General features: G+C 38.8%; 1 protein-coding gene across 2 annotated transcripts in view; it reads left to right on the forward strand.

The window, feature by feature from the left end:
• Nucleotides 1–23,700, forward strand: part of Pik3c2g (phosphatidylinositol-4-phosphate 3-kinase catalytic subunit type 2 gamma) — a gene marked incomplete in the record, with an annotated part of 355,213 nt that overhangs the window by 294,140 nt on the left and 37,373 nt on the right. For both annotated transcript variants that reach the window (NM_207683.3, NM_011084.2), the window contains 1 exon segment: nt 9,766–9,841. In NM_207683.3, coding sequence (NP_997566.2) covers nt 9,766–9,841 — 76 coding nt within the window.

Below are 23,700 nucleotides of genomic sequence, written 5' to 3' on the forward strand. Positions count from 1 at the left end.
AGTGGTTCTTATGTGAACAGGGTGATAGATTGTTTATCAGAAGTGGGCATCTAACTCAGCAGTGGCTATACTCCTAAAGAAACTGTCAGCCCTAGAAGAAATGTTTAAAAAGAAATGTTTTTGATCACCTACTGTTTGTAACATTCTAGAGTCAGAGCTTTAGTTTGTTTCTGGATTAATCTGGATAAGTGAAAATATTCTGAGATATGCTAAATATGCTTATAATATAGTGATTATATAGATGTGAGCATAAATAATACATGATCTAAAATGAAAAGGCTTTGGGAGAGAAGAAAGAAACCGCAGTTTGAATATAATCACAAAATCACCTATTATTATGTATCCTTGCCTATAAGCTGTGCTGCTTTGGATTGGAGGACACTTTGAGGTCAAGAATCAATTATGTCAGAAGAGCACCTGCTCTTTGCAGGGGGGCGGTGCCGGGGGGCGTATTGAAACAATCTACATAATGGGACAGATACCTAAAGATATCTAAGCTCTATCTACCTACTTACATATCTGTCTATCTGTCTGTCTGTCAGTCATCTATCTCTTGGAGAAATACTTTGTTGATAAATGAAGCAGGCATTAAATGGAAAGCACTACCACACACTACCCATCGCTTCTAAACGGATTGGGGTTGTGTTTAGGCATCCTGGTAAATCCCCTGCCTGCCTTCTCTTGCCTCACCCTTGCTCACATCCCCAGCCTGAGATTCCTTTCAGTGGTTATAGTTTCAAACAAGTACTGCAATGGTGCTAACAAGAATTCTTTTTGCTTCTTTAAATTTTGTTCTGTTTTGATGGAATTGTGTTGTGAATGAAGCCAAAATCTTTAGAAAAGAGTAATATGAACCTTGTGTTTAAAAAAAAAAAAAATTACAGCAAGTGACTGGAAAACCTCACCAATGCATGTCCCCATCAGAGTTCAGCTGAGATTTCACAAACAGACCATGCGTGCAGCATCTCACAGCCAGCCGTGTACACTGGGACCATTCCCAATCCTCAGGGCTGTTGCTCATTTCTGGATGTCCCTGCAAACAGGGGATGATATCACTTAAGGTTTAGGCAATGTTTTGTTTTTCTTTAAAAAAAAAAAAAAAAAAAAACAGAAACCCAATGTCAAAATAAAGCCAAGTGGATAAATCCTGTCTTAATAGCGAGCATATGTTTCCTGCTCCCCATTGCTAAACCCAGATGTTAATGGCATGTTTGTCATCGCACTGCTCTCTTCTCGTTTGGCGCTAGCTGAGCTTACATTGCAGGCAGGATAAATGTCATGTGTGCACCATCAGTAAAACCAAGACGATTCTTCACAGTCTGGTGAAGCGCTGATGACATCCGAGAGCCAAATTACAGAAGATTCTTCAGACATTCAGAGTTCTTCATGGTGTTAGCGTTTTTCCATGTAACTCGAACATGAGCACTGTGGGCTGAGCTAGGCGAGAAACTGGACATGCTGACATGTTACTTTATAAAGAATGCAATAAAATACAATTACTGCTCAGTTTTGATTTAGGAGTCTTCTGGGATTTTTTTTTTTTAGTTTGTATATTTTACAGCACTCTATGGCATTTGAGAGAAATAGATTTAGCTTATTGTTTTAAGCCACTAAATCTTGCAGCCAATGCTAGAAGTTGGCTGGCTAGCTAATAAATGGGAACACTTAATTTGCTTTAGTAAAGAAAGAGAAAAATGGATCTCGCTTTTATAGTCCATTCATTCTGGCCTGTGCATGTATTTTAACTCCGTTCAGCGTTTGATAATATGGTATAGGAAAAACACTTATTCTGAATTGATCAGCTCTCAAAAAAAAAGTCAAACATTTTAAATTACATACCAGTTAATGTAATTGGTAAAGGTATTATGAATGAGGTTTCTGAGTTTAACAAAACATGCTCTGATAGAGATTTTAATTTAATATTGACCCATTGGATTTTATGTTTGTTTTTCATTGTCCTCATTTTTCATTTAAGAGCATAATGGGAATTAAAATTTCCCATTAGTTATATTAGAATTGTGTGTGTGTACATATATGTATATACATATATATGTGTGTTTATGTATATATGTTCTGTATATACACATATATACATAAAACACATATAAGCATTTCATATCACCCAATGACATTTAGCTCGACAACTGGTAACTTTAGATAGCCCAAGACAAATCACAGCCATTTTTCATTTCTTCACTAGATACATAAGATGAATGTCCTACATGTTTGAATGTCCATACATTAGTGTTCAAAAGCTGGCTGTCAAAGCAGGATGTGAGCCAGACACCAAGATATCTTTCTTGTCACAAGAGTTCAAATTGGCTGAGTATGTTAGGAAAGAGAATATCAGACGTGTCACTGGGCATGAGTGGGAGGCCAAAGTCTGAACCTAACCTAAACTACTTTTGAGTTGTCTATGAGACTTCCAAAAAATACTAAGCAGAGGTTTAGATACATTAAGGAAGAATGTTTGGCTAAAAATATACATATTGGAATTGTCTCCAAATAACTCATTATCAAAACTATTCACTGGAAGAAATTAAATAATCCTAAGTACACTGAGAAATGGAATTTAAAAGAGACATAGTTGGAAAAGCAGTCCAGGCAGCCCACCAGTTTTAAAGTTTGGGGAGATAAGGTCAACTCAGCAAAGACAGCTGAGAGAGACCAATTAGCTGAGCCCCAGAGAACAGAGCGCCAGGAATCCAACAAGGGAGAAGGATGCAAATGAGAGAATGGCTATCTGCTCAAATCCAGAGAGTCAACAACCAGGAACTAGCAATGGGTTTGGTGGCTCACATCAATGAGCTCAACAGTCAAAAATCTGATGCAGGAGAAAGCACACTCATTAATGCTTGTTAGGACTTTTACAAACAAAAACCCACCTGGAAGAGGTTCAAGAAAAATAAAAAGAGAGATTTGAGATGGAAAGTAGAAAACAACTTTGCAGCAGACTTTCTCTAAACATAGGTAATGATAGAATACAGGGAAATGTTAGTCAATAATTTTCTTTATTGAATATGTTTATAGGACATGTGCCTTCTACTTTTAAAAGGCATTCACTTAAGAAGTGAAAGAAAGAGAAAGCAAGAGCACAGAGCAATAACCTGAGGAGAAGAACAGGGGGTCTGGTGTTCCAGTTGTCCTCAATTTAGAATTAGTCTGTCTGTGTAACAGAAGAAAGGGCAGTTGTGACTACTCTGACAGATTGTGTTGGGAAATGGGTTATATTCCAAAAATCAGGGAACCCATAAAGAGGTTGGGGAAGAAGAAATAATGGAATTTGAGGAGCAAAGACCACAAAGAATGAAACTGTCCTGTTGTCAAACAGTAACTGAAATAATGATAATGATTTTCCATAAAACATTCAAGACACACTCAAGTGTGGGTCACCATTGAGTATAGTCATTTGTATGTGTTTCCAGCAACATTAGGCAATTACACTCGCAGAGTAGGCAATATATATTATATTACATTATATCATATTATATTATATATACATATATATAGCAACATACATATACATATATAACTACAACTTGGTGTTTTGTCAAATGAATAAAAAATGGAGAGAAGGTCACAGGATTCATAAAGAACATACAAAAGAATTAGCACAAAAATAGACCATGAAACCCAAAGTGATCAATGGCAGACATAAGACATGGAATGGATTTTGAAGATTGAAATGTTCCTGCAGTCAAGATATTTCTGATATTTTGTTGCTTTTAAGAAAATTCATAATGAAGGTGGGGCTATAATATATGTATATATTATAGCCTATATGTGTGTGTGTATAATAGCCTCACCTTATAATAGATAGATAGATAGATAGATAGATAGATAGATAGATAGATAGATAGATGATAGATAGATAGATAGATAGATAGATAGATAGATAGATAGATAGATAGATAATGGAAGAGTATTGATCACTGGTCAAAACCAGAAAAAGCATGACTGACTGATTGCAACACAAGAAGAAATCACTGAAGGTGAAGGAAGCAAGAATAAAGAGCCTACGATGTTGAGTGATGATTTGCATGAATATTTAAAAATGTGTTATGATCTGTATGAGTATTTAAATGTGTGACATGACAATAGTACTCTGGAGAAAACAAAAATACATAAGGCTAAATGTCTTTTTAAAATTGACATTGAGTGCACCACAAATCTCCAGGGAAGTGTAACCTCAAGGAACACAGAGCATCGTTCTGTAGACAGTGTGTCCAAGGCTTAACACCTCACAAAGGAACAGATGTGACAAGAGCAAAGAGGTGTGAGGACACCTACCTCTGATGCAGGACCAGAGCGTCAAGAGGATGGAAGAGAAAAGTACCATCATCTCCAGACCTTCCAGAGGGGCAGAGTGGAATGCCCAGAGGAAAACACAGGTTGAGCTTCTGAAGTCCTGGCTAACTTCATGCTCCAGGACTTACTCCTGTGCACTAAGTTTCCTTCAGTCTACATGCCTGTCATCATTCCAAGCAGAAATGATCATGATACATTCTCCTGAAAATTCACAGAAGTTAATATGAGCTTTAGGCTTACCCAGATGTCTAGAATGCTCTAGGATCCCTGGAAAGCTTGCTCTGGCCATGCCTCATGTGCTCTCTGTATGGAATCTGCTCTATGATAAGACATGTCACAGCCACAAAAGTGAGCCTCGGCTTACTGACTATGCTGCTGATTCCAGTTAACCACTGGCACTCTCTATTTCTAGAAAGGAGAAGTTAAATTCAGGGCTTTTGCCACGGAAAGTTCCCAATAAGAACTTACTGAAGAACAACCTTCGTTTACTTTTTATTTGATTTTTGGGTGATGCTGTTTTTTAATGCTGGAGCTCCAGGGCCTTGCTCCTGGTAGGCAAGCACCGGCGCATCGAGTTACATCCCAGTCCACATAACGAGAGAATATACAAGATATTTTATGATAAGTGATCATTTATTGTTGGTAGAACTCTCCATTCACTGAATAACCAAAATTAGGCCACATACTTCCCAAGTACCTTGTAGTGTGCACATATAGTTTGATTGAATTTATTTTCCAGTGGGTAATAAACTTCTATATTAAGCAAGATGTCTTTCCTGTTAGTTTCTGAAATGCTACCACTAGTTAATTATTGCCCTGTATTTATACTGCCATGTCATTGGACTCTTTTTAATTCTGGGTCTGGCTGGAATCTAAACACTAATTCTTTATTGTAGCAAACTAGATAATATACAGGCCACCAAGTTCCATTTGGATTTCTTACAAATAACAAATAATTTTAGTAAAGATGTCATGAATGTTGCATGAACAAAATGGGGAGCCATGCTGTGTGTGGAGACCTCACAGCCCCCTGGAAAGCTGCTGCCTTCAGCATTGGACTTTGTAGACTCACCCAAGTAAATGCAGCCACATCGCCTGGAGAGCAAGCCCTGTCCAGAAGGAAACACGGGTGTGGCTTCTCAGTGAATGCAATTGCATCACTAGCATCCCTGTATGTTTCCAAGCTATAGGTAGGAAGCAGAGTCATAAAGAAATTTACTGATTATTTTGATATTTAGTAATATCATCATTATGTGGAACAGTGACTCACTAAGTAGCCCACATTGGCCTTGAACTCATGATCTGCCTGACTCAGTTATACTGGGTGTTGAGATTGCCCTACCTGTTTTATTTACTTTTTTCTTTTAACCTTCTTTTTTGGTGACACTGAGCCATGTTTTTGTTTTTGTTTTTGTTTTTGTTTTTTTTAGAAGGAAAAAAATATCTTGTTGCAATAAACAATTAGTGTTTAGTATCCCAGCCAGACCCAGAATTAAAAACAGTTCAGGGACACGACAGTATAAACTCCGGGGAATAGTTAACTAGTGGTGACATTTCAGGAATTAACAGGAAAGGCATCATGCTTAATATAGAAGTTTAGTATCCACTAGATAATAAGTTCAAACTTTTGCCAAAAAAAAAAAAAAATAGTAAAAATAGTTGACTAGTCAGCAAAGATTTAGGAAAGTTGTATTTCTTCAACCAGTTCTGTTTAGTAGGAGATTTGATTTTAAACATTCAAATTAAAAAACAAAGAAAAATTACTTGTGGTCACCTACTTGGCTCTGGCCTGATTGATTTCCTTAGATAGGGGCTCCTGTCCAACAGCCTTACAATAGACCAAAATGTAGAGATAGAATTTGACAACTGGCTAATTTGTTATGTATATAAACTGTTAATAGGACTATTTACACTAGCCAACACAATATGCACTGGAAGTCAGATGTCGGCTTGATTGAACAGCACTGAGCATGAGTGATTAGTTCTCAGTCTCTAGTCGAGGTAGCTTTGTGGCTCACCAGAAAAGAGTGAGTGACCATCCTGGGTCAATGGTAGACAACTTAGAGGAGGAGGAGGGGGAGGAGGAAGAAGAAGGAGGAGGAAGAAGAAGAAGGAGGAAGAAGGAGGAGGAAGAAGGAGGAGGAGGAGGAGGAAGAAGAAGGAGGAGGAAGAAGGAGGAGGAGGAGGAAGAAGAAGGAGGAGGAAGAAAAGGAGGAAGAAGGAGGAGGAAGGAGGAGGAGGAAGGAGGAGGAGGAAGGAGGAGGAAGAAGGAGGAGGAGGAAGAAGGAGGAGGAGGAAGAAGGAGGAGGAGGAGGAGGAGGAGGAGGAGGAGGAGGAAGAAGAAGAAGAAGAAGAAGAAGAAGAAGAAGAAGAAGAAGAAGAAGAAGAAGAAGAAGAAGAAGAAGAAGAAGAAGAAGAAGAAGAAGGAAGAAGAAGAAGAAGAAGAAGAAGAGGAAGAAGAAGAAGAAGAAGAAAGGAACGTGTAGAAAAAGTAAGAAAATAAAGAAACCGGGGAATCTTTGATGAGATAAATACAACCCATACAGGTTCTCATAAAGCAAGGGCTGGAAACAGTAAAGAGGAGAGAGAATGAGCAGTGTCCCCGTCAGGAACAGGTCCCTTCTTTTAAAGGGAAAGGCAGAACCACCATTGGGATTTCAGATTGTTAAATTTGTGTTTTGGAAGACCTGGTGGCACCTTTGCAGAAATATGATGGAGAATGGTTAGCAAGATGAGATGTGGAGCCATCTGCTATAGCCCAGATGGAAATGGAAGGTTCTGGAACTGGAAAAGTAGCAGTCTCACCAAAGCATCTACTACGAGGCTGATGTGGCAGTAGCTATCAAGACTGGTGAAAGCCTCGCAGGAACATGCTTCTCTTTCATTCTGTGACACTAAGTTCCAGCGCTGACTCCTCATCTACCCATGACTCTGCCCCTGCTTCCGATAAATTTACGTGAGATCCCCTAAACTGTAGTGCCGTGATCATGGAACTTTGTACTGTATGTTATTCATGGGGCAAGGAAAACAGAGAGATAAAGAAATGCTTGGTTTGAGCCTGGTGTCAGGAGGAATAGAACAATGGAGTAGAGAGACTTACACTTCTTGATGCGCATCTTTAGTCCAAAGGAATGCAGATACACAGTTGAGACTGAAGAGACAACTCTGGAAGAAAGACTTTGCTTTCTGAGTCAATAAAGGTGTCAAATAAGTCACCCTAAAACACTGTATTGAGTCTCAACGACCTTAAAATGAAAACCTTAAATTATAAACAAGTGGAAAATAAGTAAAGAAACAAGGAACAGCAAGACATAGGAGAAAAATGGAGAGAGTCTGGGATTAGCAGACACCAGAAAAGCAAATGACAAATCCTGTCACTGAAGACAAAACATCTGCTGGATTTTGAAAAGGATAGTTTTGAATATAGAGATTATTAGAAGTAAAGAGGAGAGTATATTTTAGAGGCAAATTAGGCAAAACCTGCAAGTGACTGACCATAAGTAGGAACTGAAGAGGACCCAGAGTGAGTCCACCCCTAGGCTCACTGTGTCAAGGAAAGCATTAGTCACAGGCATTCTGTAAGCATGAGTTGATGATATTTAACACAGACGAAAAAGAAAAGGAGGTGTAGAGATAAAGAATAGATTGGGCTCTGATATGGAGGATACAAAAATAGAGGAATGCAGCTGACAAGAGGGTCAGCACTGTAGGCTTCTCTAGAGCTGCTGTAAAAAAAAAAAAATATCACACCACTGGGGCATGAACAGCAGAAACATACTGTCTGAACATTCTGTCTGTTGGGGTCTAAAACCAATAGGTCAGCAACCATGGTTCCTTCTCATAACCCAACAGAAGAATCTGCCAGATTCACCCAGGGCCTGTTTGTAGTTTCCTCTTTGTAATATCCAAACCATTCCTTTTTATAAGAGTACCAATAATATCAGATTAGAGGATTCCCATCCTAGATGCAGCACTGACTTTTCTATTGCTGTGAAGAGATACCATGACCAAGGCAGCTTATAAAAGAAAATATTTGCTGGGACTAATGGTTACAAAGACTTAAAGTCCATGGACACCATGACAGGGAACATGGCAGTAGGTAAGCAGGCATGATACTGGAACGAGATAGCTGAGAGGTCACATCTGATCTGCAAGAGGCAGAGAGAGATCTACCTAGGAATGGAGTGGGCGTTTGAAAGCTTAAAGCCCACTTTCTGTGCCAAACTTCCTCCAACAAAGGCCCCACCCCCTAACCCTTCCTAAACAGAGCCATAAACTGGGGACCAAGTATCCAAATACACAAGCTATGGGGACTAGGCTCAATCAGTCCATAACACTGTATAACTAATTGTATCCCAAATGACACCATTTCCCAATCAGATCTCTTTCTGTAGTTCTGAGACTTGCCAGGTCAGTGTGTGGATTTGTGGGAGTGACATAATTTAGTCAGCAACATGAAAAGCATCCATTTTTCTATTGTAACAAGAAAGAAGGACTATAATTTGTCTATCCATAGAATTGATGGCAGTTTTAATAGTGGAGATAAGGTTATCAGCAGAGACCTCAGACTTGGAAGTAAGAGTTAAAAGTTTCCTGATGGAGGTTTGAAAGACCATTGAACAGAAAGAGAGAAGGCTGATCTGGGTGGCCTTGACTACTGCATTGGCATACATGTCGATGATGTACTCAATAATTTAGTGTGTCCTTTGCACAATCATAGAATGTCTTTGGAGGAGAAGGTGCTTTGACTATGTGATAGTTTACAGCAAACTAAATGCCAGTTTCACTAAGGAAAAGCTATTCGCAGATTAACCAGGCATGCACACATTTGGAGTTCAAGTTAAATGGCAATTTATTTGTGATGATCCCTATTTTTATTACTAAAATGTACATGCCTAGAATTCACTCTTTTTAATGTTATTTCTCCCTTAGACTGTCCTAAAGAAAGACATTGCCTTATGCACCTACCTGTTTTTTAGTATGCACCAGTATTCCTCGATGCTGAGAAGCAGATTAATCCACAGCCAACATTCTCCGTGTTAAACCTCGAGTAATGGTTTCTCACAAAGCAGGCAACTATGTCATTTGGAAAGCAATTTTTCTCCGGAAGCTTTATCTAAAGCTTTATATTTTCCAGGACAGGGAGATGTGAGATTTGTGGATAATTATACAATTACAGAACATAAACATTTATGATGACCTCCAGCAACACAACAACCTTGAATCTCTTGAAGAAATATAATTGATCTCGAGCCACATAAAAAGACTAGCTTACTTCATGGCAGAACAATATTGGCAATAGTTTTTTTTTTCTGTTTATGGAATTGATAACAGGTACTCATTAAAAATCACATGATATAGCAATGTACTCATGCAAGAGTGAATAGGATTAATAGATAAATATAAGAAAGGAAGAAATGTTATACTATTGTATTTTATTTTTGTTTTTTTTTTCAGAGTGATTGTGTACTTAGCTTTTTTCTCTCTGAACATATTCAACCAACACTTGAAGACTCTCCATTTGTGGACCCAGGCAAGTGAATTCATCACAATTACCATGTGCAGTGACTGTGTATGTAATTGTATGGAAGATCCACTGGTAATGTCTTCGGTTCCAAACGATAATGTCTTTTTAATGCTAAGACCTTACTGTTTTTCTCCCTAGCCATTCCTGAAGAGTTTGAAACCCCTGAGAATACAGTCTTCAAGTTAAGATAAGCTAAGATGTTTTTGTCCATTTACAATAGTGACAGAACTATAGTCCAGATTGTTCCCTATTTCAATTAGTTGTGCTTTGAATTTAAATTGCATTTCAAAGACAGAACCTTTGTTTTCTCTGGCATAGGAGTCTTGCAATTTTACCACTACCTTACAAAGCAAAGAGAGAGAGAGAGAGAGAGAGAGAGAGAGAGGGAGAGAGAGAGAGGGAGAGGGAGAGGGGGAGGGAGAGGGGGAGGAAGAGGGAGAGGGAAAGAGAGAGAGAGAGAGGGAGAGAGAGAGAGGGAGAGGGAGAGAGAGAGAGAGAGAGAGAGGGAGAGAGAGAGGGAGAGGGAGAGAGAGAGAGGGAGAGAGAATAATTATGGAGTTTTACTCTTGCATTTTAAAGCCTACTCCCTGAACAAAGCCTTGAATTGGTGCTACCATCTCGTTCTCTTCCAAACTGCGTCCTGTGCAAGTTCTAATGGACATTCCATCATTTCCCTTGATCTGCACAGGCTCCTTTGAAAGTTCTATGAGTTTCAAGCACTTATATTTCACATTAAGGACTGGCAATTCAATAACATATTAGTTTTATATAAACATTAATTTGTTAGGTTTATTTGTGAGTATATTTGTTGGCCAGCAGATATGTATGTGCAGTATGAGTATGCGGGTGAACTAAAGTTATGGTTGGCTATAAGTCACTTGATGTGGATAATGGGAACTGCATCTGGGGGCTCTGCAAGAATAAAGGGTACTCTTAGTCACTGAGCTATCTTTAGCCCTACACATGCTGGTTTTAATCTCCATATTTATAATTGCATAATTTTCCGGCTATCACCAATCCTTCCAACTCTCAGTCTTCATTTTATCCATATTAACCTCCTGACTCTTAAGGTTATATCTACGTGCTCATTGTGTCTGGCATCCTAGGTCATTATCACTTAGGTAGAGAGTTTTCTGGCATCCTAGGTCATTATCACTTAGGTAGAGAGTTTTCTGAATGTTCTGTTATGGGGCACAAGTACTTATTAAATTGTGTAACTGTGCTTGCACATAGCCAACCTCTCTTGCTATGTGAAAGTAACACTAAGTCAAAGACTCCCTTCTCAACCTGCATTGCTTACACTTAAAATTCCTGAGATAATTAATGTATGAGTGTCTCCAGAGAAAGAGGGGGAGAGAAACTGAGAATGTAGAAAGAAAAAAAGAAAGGAATCAATTTTAATTACCCGAGGAGATGTTACTATCACCAGTAGCACAAACTTTAATAATTCAGGCCCAGAAAAAAAAAATATCAAGTTGTTCAATTCTAGAGATGCTGTCAGAATGGGGCTGTGTGGGCCTCTCTGTCATTGAAGCCCCTCAAGAAAAATGGCTTCTTTACATTTCAAGAAATAAACCTCAGATTACTGTCAACTTTGGGTTTTATGCATAATCTTATTCCTGAAAGATATTTTGAAATACATATGCACCCAAAATTATGATGGTTATTATACAAACTAAAGCAGCGCTTTGAGGAAGTTTCCAATTTTAAAACTTCATATGTCATCAATACTCAAGAATGATTTCAACAGTTATGAGTAACAACAGATTTTATTCATTCCATGTCGCAGCTATAGGCTGCCTCCTAAAAGCAGCTTATTGTCTTAAAACAATTAGATACATTTTCCAAGCAGGATATGTAAATCACTGTAATAAGCAAGGATTCGCTGCGCCTTATTTTATTCTTCACCTCAAATCATTTCATCATTCTGGATTCTTAATCTTTTGTCAGAGAATGGCTGCTGACTGTTAGCAAGAAGCCTGTTTACGTAAGCATTATGCTCATCCATGAGTTGAAAATTTTAGCTTATGTTGTTAAATGATTAGAGGGCAAAGTTATTCAAATGTGTTCAGATGGTGATTTGCATAGAAACAACCTTAAATGGAAATCCCAGACTTTGGCAACCTCTACTGGAATGTTGATTTTGAATACCCATGTCTCTAGATGCTGTATGTGTTGGATATTCACTTACCAACTTGACACACATGCGAAAGGGAGCCTCCACTGAGGAACTCCCTCCATCAGATTGGTTTGTGCGCATGTCTGGAGAACATTTTCTTATTGGTGAAAGAAGGCTCAGTCCATGTATGCATTACCATTCCTTGACAGGTGAGCCTGAGCTACATAAGAATGTTAGTTGATCAAGCCACAAGGATCAGGCCAGTAATTACCATTCCTGCGTGGCCTCTTCTTCATTTCATGTATTGAATTTCTGCCTTGACTTTGTTTTATGATAGACTTTAACCTGAAAGTTAAACCCTTTCCTCCCCGAGTTGCTTTTGTTTGTGGTTTCTATCCACAGCCACAGAACATCTCACCCTAAATCTGGGAAATACTATCAGTCCTTGGGTTTCAGTGTCTCATGAAACAGGATTTTGTGCGACAACTTAAGACTTTATCTTTTGCCATGTGCCAGTTTACTGCCCTCTATTAAAATATTCTGGGCTCCTTGTTGTCCTTCAAGTCACTAACTTCACTGATGACTCTAGAGTCTGTGTTTATTACAGACGAGACCTCCTTGATTGGATAAACTGTGTGCATATTGCAAGATGAACCACCAAGTCTGGCTTCCCATACAAACACTTCCGAAATAATTACTGAATAAGAACTCACTGTGACAACCACAGATACATGATGGTAACCTCTATGAAGACAGATTTTTTATATAAAGGGAAAAGGAGAGAAGTTCAGAAGTGTCCTGTCTTCTCACAATCCTGAAATCATGAAAAACATCCCTGCACAGAAGAGCTCCCAAAACTAGAACTTTTTAAAGAATCACTTGGGAAATCTCTTCTACAAATTATTACGTTAAATGACATTGACTCCATAATACAATCTAAAAATCTTTATGGATTTTATTTTAATTCTCCCCATATCCCCTCTCTGATGACATAGGTTTCCGTATACTACAAAGATTAATATTGCTTGTATGGCTTTACATTCCTATAAGAGAGTATCATAGTCAACATAATTTCCTGAACACAACACCAATGGCTTATGCTCTAAGATCAAGAATCGACAAATAGGACCTCATAGAATTGCAAAGCTTCTGTAAGGCAAAGAACATTGTCGGTAGGACAAAACAGCAGTCAACAGATTGGAAAAAGATTTTTACCAATCCTACATTCAATAGAGGGCTAATATTGCAATATATACAAAGAACTCAAGAAGTTAAACTCCAGAGAACCAAATAACCCTATTAAAAATGGGGAACATAGCTAATCAGAGAATTCTCTCTTTATTTATTTATTTATTTATTTTTATTTTTTTTAATTAGGTATTTTCCTCATTTACATTTTCAATGCTATCCCAAAGGTCCCCCATACCCACCCCCCCCAACCCCCTACCCACCCACTCCCCCTTTTTGGCCCTGGCGTTCCCCTGTACTGGGGCATATAAAGTTTGCAAGTCCAATGGGCCTCTCTTTGCAGTGATGGCCGACTAGGCCATCTTTTGATACATATGCAGCTAAAGACAAGAGCTCCCGGGTACTGGTTAGTTCATATTGTTGTTCCACCTATAGGGTTGCAGTTTCCTATAGCTCCTTGGGTAATTTCTCTAGCTCCTCCATTAGGGGCCGTGTGACCCATCCAATAGCTGACTGTGATCATCCACTTCTGTGTTTGCTAGGCCCCGGCATAGTCTCACAAGAGAGAGCTATAACTGGGTCCTTTCAGCGAAATCTTGCTAGTGTATGCAATGGTGTCAGCATTTGGAAGGGGAAAAATTCCTGAATAGAACAGCAATGGCTTGTGCTGTAAGATCAAGAATCGATAAATGGGACCTCATAAAATTGCAAAGCTTCTGCAAAGCAAAAGACACCGTCAATAAGACAAAAAGGCCACCAACAGATTGGGAAAGGATCTTTACCTATCCCAAATCGGATAGGGGACTAATATCCAATATATATAAAGAACTCAAGAAGGTGGACTCCAGAAAATCAAATAACCCCATTAAAAAATGGGGCTCAGAGCTGAACAAAGAATTCTCACCTGAGGAATACCGAATGGCAGAGAAACACCTGAAAAAATGTTCAACATCCTTAATCATCAGGGAAATGCAAATCAAAACAACACTGAGAATTCTCAACTGAGGAAACTCGAATGGCCGAGAAGCACCTAAAGAAGTGTTCAACATCCTTAGTCATCAGGGAAATGCAAATCAAAACAACCCTGAGATTGCATCTCACACCAGTCAGAATGGCTAAAGTCAAAAACTCAAGTGGCAGCAGATGCTGAAAAGGATGTGGAGAAAGAGGAACATTCCTCCATTTCTGGTAAAATTTCAAGCTTGTACAACCACTCTGGAAATCAGTTTGGCGATTTCTCAATAAATTGGACATAGTACTTACTACCTGAAGACCCAACTATACCACTCCTGGGCATATAACCCAGAAGATGCTCCAACATGTAATAAGGACACATGCTCCACTATGTTCATAGCAGCTTTATTTATAATATCCAGAAGCTGGAAAGAACCCAGATGTCCCTTAACAGAATGGATAAAGAAAATGTGCTACATTTGCACAATGGAATACTATTCAACTATTAAAAATAATGACTTCATGAAATTCCTAGGCAAATGGATAGAACTTGAAAATATCATCCTGAGTTAGGTAACCCAGTCACAAAAGAACATACATGGTACATATGTACTCACTGATAAGTGGATATTAGCCCAAAAGTTCAAAATATCCAAGATACAATTTACATACCGTATGAAGCTCAAGAGGAAGGAAGACCAAAGTGTGGGTGCTTCAGTGATTCTTCAAAGGGGGAACAAAATACTCACAGGAGGAAATATGGAGACAAAGTGTGGAGCAGAGAGTGAAGGAAAGGCCATCCAGAGACTTCCCTACTTGGGGATCCATCCCATATACAGTTATGAAACCCAGGCACTATTGTGAATGCTATCAAGTGCTTGCTGACAGGAGCCTGATATAGCTGTCTCCTGAGAGGTTCTGCCAGAGTCTGACACGTTGCAGCCAAGCATTGGACTGAGCACGGGGTCTCTGATGGAGGAGTTGGAGAAGGGACTGAAGGAGCTGAGGGGGTTTGCAGCCCCATGAAGGGAGCAACAGTGTCAACTGGCCAGACACTCCCTGAGCTCCCAGGGACTGGACCACCAACGAAAGAATACACATGGAGGAACCCATGGCGCTGGCGGAATATGTGGCAGAGGATGGCCTTGTGGACATCAATGGGAGGAGCAGTCCTTGGGCCTGAGGGGGTTTGATGCCCCAGTGTAGGAGAATGCCAGGGTGGGAAGATGGGAGTAGGTGGGTGGGTGGGTGGGTGGGTGGGTGGGAGAGTACCCGCAGAGAGGCAGGGGGAGGGGAAACCTGGAAAGGGAATAACATTTGAAATGTAAATAAAGGAAATATCCAGTAAAAGAAGAAAAAGAGAGAAATGGTTTATTTAAGCTCATGATCTCAGAAATTTTAGTCTATGTACATTTATTTGTGTTGTTTGGGGGTCTCTGGTAAGACTGTGGTTAGAGCACATACATAATGAAGCAAAGCTACCCATGTGACAGAATAGGACAGAGGTAGAAAGGGAGTGGGGTCTAGTGTCCTTCTTAAAGGAAAGCCCTTAGGAGCAGAGCTTTCTCCCAGAATTTTCACCTTCTCCAGGTTCTGCCACCTCCCACATTGCCATAGGCTGAGGACCAAGCCTTCAGAACATAGAGCTTTGAGGAACATGTTCAATGCATAGCACCTTCCATATGAAATCATGCTGTCACACAAACAAGTCATTTGTGCCCGCCCAGCCACACAGTTCTCACATGTGAAAGACGGGTATGTGATAAAGCCACACAGTTCTCACATGTGAAAGACGGGTATGTGATAAAGCCACACAGTTCTCACATGTGAAAGACGGATATGTGATAAAGCCACACAGTTCTCACATGTGAAAGACAGACGGATATGTGATAAAGCCACACAGTTCTCACATGTGAAAGACGGATATGTGATAAAGCCACACAGTTCTCACATGTGAAAGACGGGTATGTGATAAAGCCACACAGTTCTCACATGTGAAAGACGGGTATGTGATAAAGCCACACAGTTCTCACATGTGAAAGACGGGTATGTGATAAAGCCACACAGTTCTCACATGTGAAAGACGGGTATGTGATAAAGCCACACAGTTCTCACATGTGAAAGACGGGTATGTGATAAAGCCACACAGTTCTCACATGTGAAAGACGGGTATGTGATAAAGTGTACAAAACTAAAATAGCTAATGAAGTACAACCTTAGACAATAACTGCCAACTTTAAGAGGATGATGTCACTATCGCTTTTAGAGGATATTTGTAACTGCAAACCACTGTAAACACAGGCTTTGAGTCGTGACCTCAAGTCAATACCTCCACTTTAGGACGTGTATTTGAAGGAGAACTTGACGTCATGTGCCCCACAAGTCAGGCACTCACTCGTTAGGGGTCTCGCTAGCCACTTGGTTAAAAAAACAGATCTGAAATATAGAAGTTGAATTGTAGATTATAGGTTTTCAGTTAAAGTTTTAATGATACATCAATTGATGGGGGATATTTAACTGCTATATTCTGAAGCATGGCAAGATAAATGCATAAGACAAATGTATATAAGGGTCCATTGTACATTTTAAAATAGGAAACATCTGAACATACTGTTCCTGACTGTTTGTAGGCAGACACTAGGGAAACACTGGGGAAAGTTCTGGCAGTGAATGTAGTTGGGCGGCCAATAAAAATCCAACGAGAGGCGTGCTTTTGCCTTTGATTCCCTTGAGAAACAAATATTGTCAAAAGAAATAAAAATCTAATGCTATTAAGCTAGGGTAAAACAAAACCAACAATGTTCTTAAGTATCACAAACATACAAAGTGGAAACTTAGTGAATTCTTCCTTTGAAAACTCACAACACCAACAAGATAGAGATAAAACAGAACATCAATAGCTATATGTGAACTTGACTCATCTATTGAGAAAAAATAACTTAAAATTAAAATGAAAATGCAAACCATAGCTATGGTCACTACTAAAAAAATCACACCTAACACAAGCTAATTTTGTAAGGTTGAAATTTTTATTGTCATAGGTATGTTAGGCAAATACAAAGAAAATGGAGTCAGAAGTCAAAATATTGATGAGGAAAGAGAGAAGGAAGTACTAAAGCTTGGGACTTACTTCAATTGCAATAAGATAAATAATGGAACTTTTACCTAGACTGTGAAATTATGAATAAAGATACAAGATGTTATAACTCTTCATTAAATATTGTAACAGCAACACATATAAAGCAGAGACCGTGAGACTCACAAGAGAAATTCACAGAAGCACACCAATAAAAGAGGATTCTAACACACAACTTCCAAACTGTGACAACTCGGGTGACACAAAGAGAATGTGGTCATGGAAAACTGCAGTAAAATGAATAAGCCAAATGGTTGGATCCATGTCACTTTCTCCATACTGAAAACACAGACAAAAGCTTCTTTCCTTGTGCCTATCAGACCACAAGAAAGTTTAGCAAGTTCCGGAAAGCAGACATACTGCTGACAGTATCATTTAATCATGATGTACTAAAGATTGATACATCATTTCAAAAAGCTAGAAGACAATTAGGTTTGGAAACTTAAAAAAACAAAACATATTTTAATAACATTTGGGTCAAAAGAAATGGCAGCCTCAGATTTCCAAAGTTTCAACAGAGCAGTGTCTATCATCCCGACAACACACAGAAGCCAAACAGCAATGCTGGTCTGATAGACATCCCTGCTGGCCAGAAACATATTGGAACATAACACAAACAGCCCCAACAGAGACTTGACAGTATCTCAAGTATTTAAAATCAGACAGTTAAAGATGGAGACAAAAGGAAAATTATTCATACTTGTTTTCTGAAACAAACTATTCATACCAGAATTTCAAGAAGTATAAGGCCCCAAAATAAGAAACCAGAGATAAATATCACTTGTAAATATCCATCAGCACTCTAAAGGAATATAATCTACCATGGCCAGAAAAAGAAAACAATGGCCATCCCTGTGGACCTAATGAAAATTTGATAAAATTAAATTTTCTTTGAAAACACTCAAAAAGCAAAAAAGGCATAGCCCTTTGCGTGAGAAACTCTAACAACAGATATGAGAGAAAGACACTGAAAAACTTCCCACTAAATTAAAGATCATCACTGTCACTAAGCTGTTCAGAAAGTGGATAGCAAGACAGGGTTCTCTCCTTCACCTCTCAGCCTTTCCTCAAGATGTGTCTTCTCAGCAAGGATGTCCATCGTCACCCATCAAAACTGGAAGCTGCCCGGACTTCAGAAGCACCAGTTTCTTATCTCCCTATGTTACTTACAGTTGCCATAATATAAACTTTATTTATTGTGCCTTTTTATGATTAGTTCTCACATGCTGGGACTCTAAATACTTAGGACAGCAGTATTTTCAGAACAGATCCAAAAATTCTTATTAAATAAGAAATGAAATAGAAAAGGACATTAGAAGACATAGACTTTGTTCATAAGACAAAACCAATATTATTTGTAAGTACTATCATGGTATATCTAGGAAAATAAATGCCAACTAAAACACATAGCACAAGTAGAATTCAGTGAAAACACCAGTTACAAATTGATGGCTACTCATATCTATCAGATTATAGATATTCTTGAGATACGTTTATAGAATATGTCAGATATAATGACTGTTTACAATTTTTAAGAGTCAAAATAGTGCCATCAATGGTATTCACACTAAAAAAGTTTATAATGGATTTAAAAGGAGACAGGTAAGACTGAAGAAAGCCACAAAGTGTAACTGGGGAATCTAAAGGACAAATGAAAATATATGCTATCATTCTGGAGAGGCAAATTCAACATCTTAAAGACAACTCCTAAGGAACAGTAACGGATCCATTTGTGACAGAATAATTTTATTTTACAGCTCATAAACAAAAAGTCAGAAAAAATATAAAAATGTGAATCCATAAAAAAGTTAAAGCAGTGTTATGATGTCTATGCCTGAGCAGATACATGAATGTGCCAATACAAAGGTCACCAGAGATGGTCCATGAGTAAAGGCAAGTACACTTAGAAATTTAGTATGTGACCAGTGCAGAGAGGGGGAGATCAGGAATGGCTTATGATAACACACCCCTCACTGTACAGGATAAATAACCAACACGGGAAGAAAGGGTAAATGCAAATAATGAGATCAGAAAAGATTTAAAAAAAAAACTGGTCAACCTTTTATAAACCCTCAAGTGCACTGCGATGGTAGCAGGTAAAATTCAGAGCAGTTAACAACCACGCATGGGATTCTTCAGCAAGGCCAAGATAAAATGCACGGATGAAGTACCACTCATTCATTCCAAAGATTTGTTCAGTTAGGGTGTAATCATCCTCTAGAAACTGATGAGAAAATTAAGACTACGAAAGATAAGTACACAAAATACAAGTAGCTCTTGACCAATGAGAAGATGCTCAACCTTATTCGTAAGAGAATTATAAGTTAAATAACATGGATGATGAAGGCCATAGTGGTCTCTCTCTCTCTCTCTCTCTCTCTCTCATCAGATTGGCAAACAATCAACAATTTAATTAGCATCTTAGATGCAAGTCAGTAGGTCTCTCATATGCTGCTGGCCATAATACAAATTGGTACAAGCACCATGGAATTATTTGGCAATACTTTGATAAAATCACACAAGAAAATAACACTGTGACTTGCAAATTCTGCTATTGAGTTTCCGTCCTGATATTCACAAACTGGCACAGCAACAAGCCCTCAAGGCTGTCTCCTGAAACCTGGTTAACAAATGGCTCACAACATTGGAAAGCGACCTGTCCAGCATATAGAACTGGTTAGATAAGTCCTGATGCCTCCATATAATGGAAGTTATACTCTAAAAACTAAAAAATGATTTTTGCCATATTGATGTAAAAGTGTCTCAAATCCCTGGTGCAGAATAGTAATAGGCCACTGCCTTTTGTCAGTGATGGCAAAGAAGAGTGAATAATCTTTGCTTTTGTGGAGCAAATTTGAAAAGGATGTGTCTCTCTCTAGGAAGACAGAGACAATTGGTAGAATAGGTTAGAACAGAAGAGAAGATGAGTTTCAGACATAAGAAGAATTTTTACTTCATACTTTAAAAACCATTTGTCACCTTTAATCACAAGAATATATTTTCTCCTGAAAAAAACTACAAAGTGATACTTTCATGACAATGGAAAGTAGTGTGCTTGCTAGTGAAAGGGCTCAGGACAGCCACACTTAGGCTCAACAGCACCAACCAGTCCTGAGGTGGTCACAGGGAACCAAGCGAGCACTGCCAATCCCCGGTAACCAGGAAATTCCAGCGTATCTGTCTCCATATCAAGCCATGCTCACATCTTCCTCCTCTAGCTCTCCATTTAAACACTTTCACTTATATTGTGACTCTCGTTCTACTGTGTACAGCCTGACGGTTATAAATATGGTCCCAGAGATCACTGTGTTTTCTGACAGTTAATTTTTAAGGAGTATTTTAGTGTATTCTTTGACACTTTCATACATGCATCCAATGAGTCTTAATCGTATATAGCAGGCACTTCGCCCTTTACCATGTTTCCAGTTCCATGTCCTTATCTTGAATAAACATTGTGCCAATTATTAGTCCTCCCGTGTGTATGGGTGTGGAGCAATCACTAAGGACATGGGCAAACAACCAGTGACCACACCCCAAAAGACAAGTGACTGTCCTCTGCCAGTTGACAGTAGTTGCTCAGTTAGGGTGGGGCCTCGAGGGTTTCTCTTCCAACAGTGCCAAAATTTTAACTGGATCCATGTAGGACAGATCTAGTTCTGGCCAACTCAGTTGCAGTGAGCGCCTGTGGTGTGTCATTTTTGGTCTGCATGAATTTGGAGAAAGTGCCTCAGTTTTCACTTGTGGAAACAGGAGAAGCTGGCCTTGTAGGTTTGCTGTTAAAGGTTTAGTGAAATACCTCCCACAGGCTGGCACATTCTCATCTTTTTAAGTCTCTTTGATACTAACCAATTGGCTGTTAAGAAGTCCTAGTGACCCATGTTTTGCTGCGGTTCTGAACTCCCGAAAACCATGATAGAATACCTGGTTAATAGTCTCTCACAGTGAGAGTTCTAGTCAGAGGTTGTCATCGTTGTCAGTCTGTGTACAACACACCTGTGCCTTTACTTTTCACTCTCTCAAGAATGGATGGTAATTCCCTACCCTTGAGTTAAAACTTCTCTCATTAAATACAATGGTTTTTCTTTCATCAATGGACAGATCATGGAAACAGAAACTAAACAGGGACACAGTGAAACTAACAGAAGTTATGAAACAAATGGACTTAACAGATATCTACAGAACATTTTCTCCTAAAACAAAAGGATGTACATTCTTCTCAGCACCTCACGGAACCTTCTCCAAAATTGACCATATAATTGGTCACAAAATAGGCCTCAACAGATACAAAAATATTGAAATTGTCTCATGCTTCCTATCAGACTAAGGCTAATCTTCAATAACAACATAAATAATGGAAAGCCAACATTCACGTGGAAACTGAACAATACTCTTCCCAATGATACCTTGGTCAAGGAAGGAATAAAGAAAGAAATTAAAGACTTTTTAGAGTTTAATGAAAATGAAGCCACAACATACCCAAACCTATGGGACACAATGAAAGCATTTCTAAGAGGGAAACTCATAGCTCTGAGTGCCTCCAAAAAGAAACTGGAGAGAGCACACACTAGCAGCTTGACAACACATCTAAAAGCTCTAGAAAAAAAGGAAGAAAATTCACCCAAGAGGAGTAGATGGCAGGAAATAATCAAACTCAGGGGTGAAATCAACCAAGTGGAAACAAGAACTATTCAAAGAATTAACCAAAGGAGGAGTTGGTTCTTTGAGAAAATCAACAAGATAGATAAACCCTTAGCTAAACTCACTAGAGGGCACAGGGACAACATCCTAATTAACAAAATCAGAAATGAAAAGGGAGACATAACAACAGATCTTGAAGAAATCCAAAACACCATCAGATCCTTCTACAAAAGGCTATATTCAACAAAACTGGAAAACCTGGACGAAATGGACAAATTTCTAGACAGATACCATGTACCAAAGTTGAATCAGGATCAAGATAATGATCTAAACAGTCCCATATCCACTAAAGAAATAGAAGCAGCCATTAATAGTCTCCCAGCCAAAAGAAGCCCAGGACCAGATGGGTTTAGTGCAGAGTTCTACCAGACCTTCAAAGAAGATCTAATCCCAGTTCTGCACAAACTATTCCACAAAATAGAAGTAGAGGAAAGTCTACCCAACTCATTCTATGAAGCCACAATTACTCTGATACCTAAACCACAGAAAGACCCAACAAAGATAGAGAACTTCAGACTACTTTCCCTTATGAATATAGATGCAAAAATCCTCAATAAAATTCTTGCTAACCGAATCCAAGAACACATTAAAGCAATCATCCATCCTGACCAAGTAGGTTTCATCCCAGGGATGCAGGGATGGTTCAATATACGAAAATCCATCAATGTAATCCAGTATATAAACAAACTCAAAGACAAAAACCACATGATCATCTGGTTAGATGCGGAAAAAGCATTCGACAAGATCCAACACCCATTCATGATAAAAGTTTTGGAAAGATCAGGAATTCAAGGCCCATACCTAAAAGCAATCTACAGCAGACCAGTAGCCAACATCAAAGTAAATGGTGAGAAGCTTGAAGCAATCCCACTAAAATCAGGGACTAGACAAGGCTGTCCACTCTCTCCATACCTATTCAATATGGTACTTGAAGTCCTAGCCAGAGCAATTAGACAACAAAAGGAGATCAAGGGAATACAAATTGGAAAAGATGAAGTCAAAATATCACTTTTTGCAGATGATATGATAGTATATATAAGTGACCCTAAAAATTCCACCAGAGAACTCCTAAACCTGATAAACAGCTTCAGTGAAGTAGCTGGATATAATATTGAATCAAACAAGTCAATGGCCTTTCTCTACACAAAGAATAAACAGGCCGAGAAAGAAATTAGGGAAACAACACCCTTCTCAATAGTCACAAATAATATAAAATATCTTGGTGTGATTCTAACTAAGGAAGTGAAAGATCTGTATGATAAAAACTTCAAGTCTCTGAAGAAAGAAATTAAAGAAGATCTCAGAAGATGGAAAGATCTCCCATGCTCATAGATTGGCAGGATCAACATTGTAAAAATGGCTATCTTGCCAAAAGCAATCTACAAATTCAATGCAATTCCCATCAAAATTCCAACTCAATTCTTCAACGAATTAGAAAGAGCAATCTGCAAATTCATCTGGAATAACAAAAAACCTAGGATAGCAAAAAGCTCTTCTCAAGGATAAAAGAACCTCTGGTGGAATCATCATGCCTGACCTAACGCTTTACTACAGAGCAATTGTGATAAAAACTGCATGGTACTGGTATACTGAGAGACTAGTAGACCAATGGAATAGAATTGAAGACCCAGAAATGAACCCACACACCTATGGTCACTTGATCTTCGACAAGGGAGCTAAAACCATCCAGTGGAAGAAAGACAGCATTTTCAACAAATGGTGCTGGCACAACTGGTTGTTATCATGTAGAAGAATGAGAATTGATCCATT

Source organism: Mus musculus, chromosome 6 (genome assembly GCF_000001635.26).
Source record: "Mus musculus strain C57BL/6J chromosome 6, GRCm38.p6 C57BL/6J".
In the NCBI taxonomy this organism is placed as follows: Eukaryota; Metazoa; Chordata; class Mammalia; order Rodentia; family Muridae; genus Mus; species Mus musculus.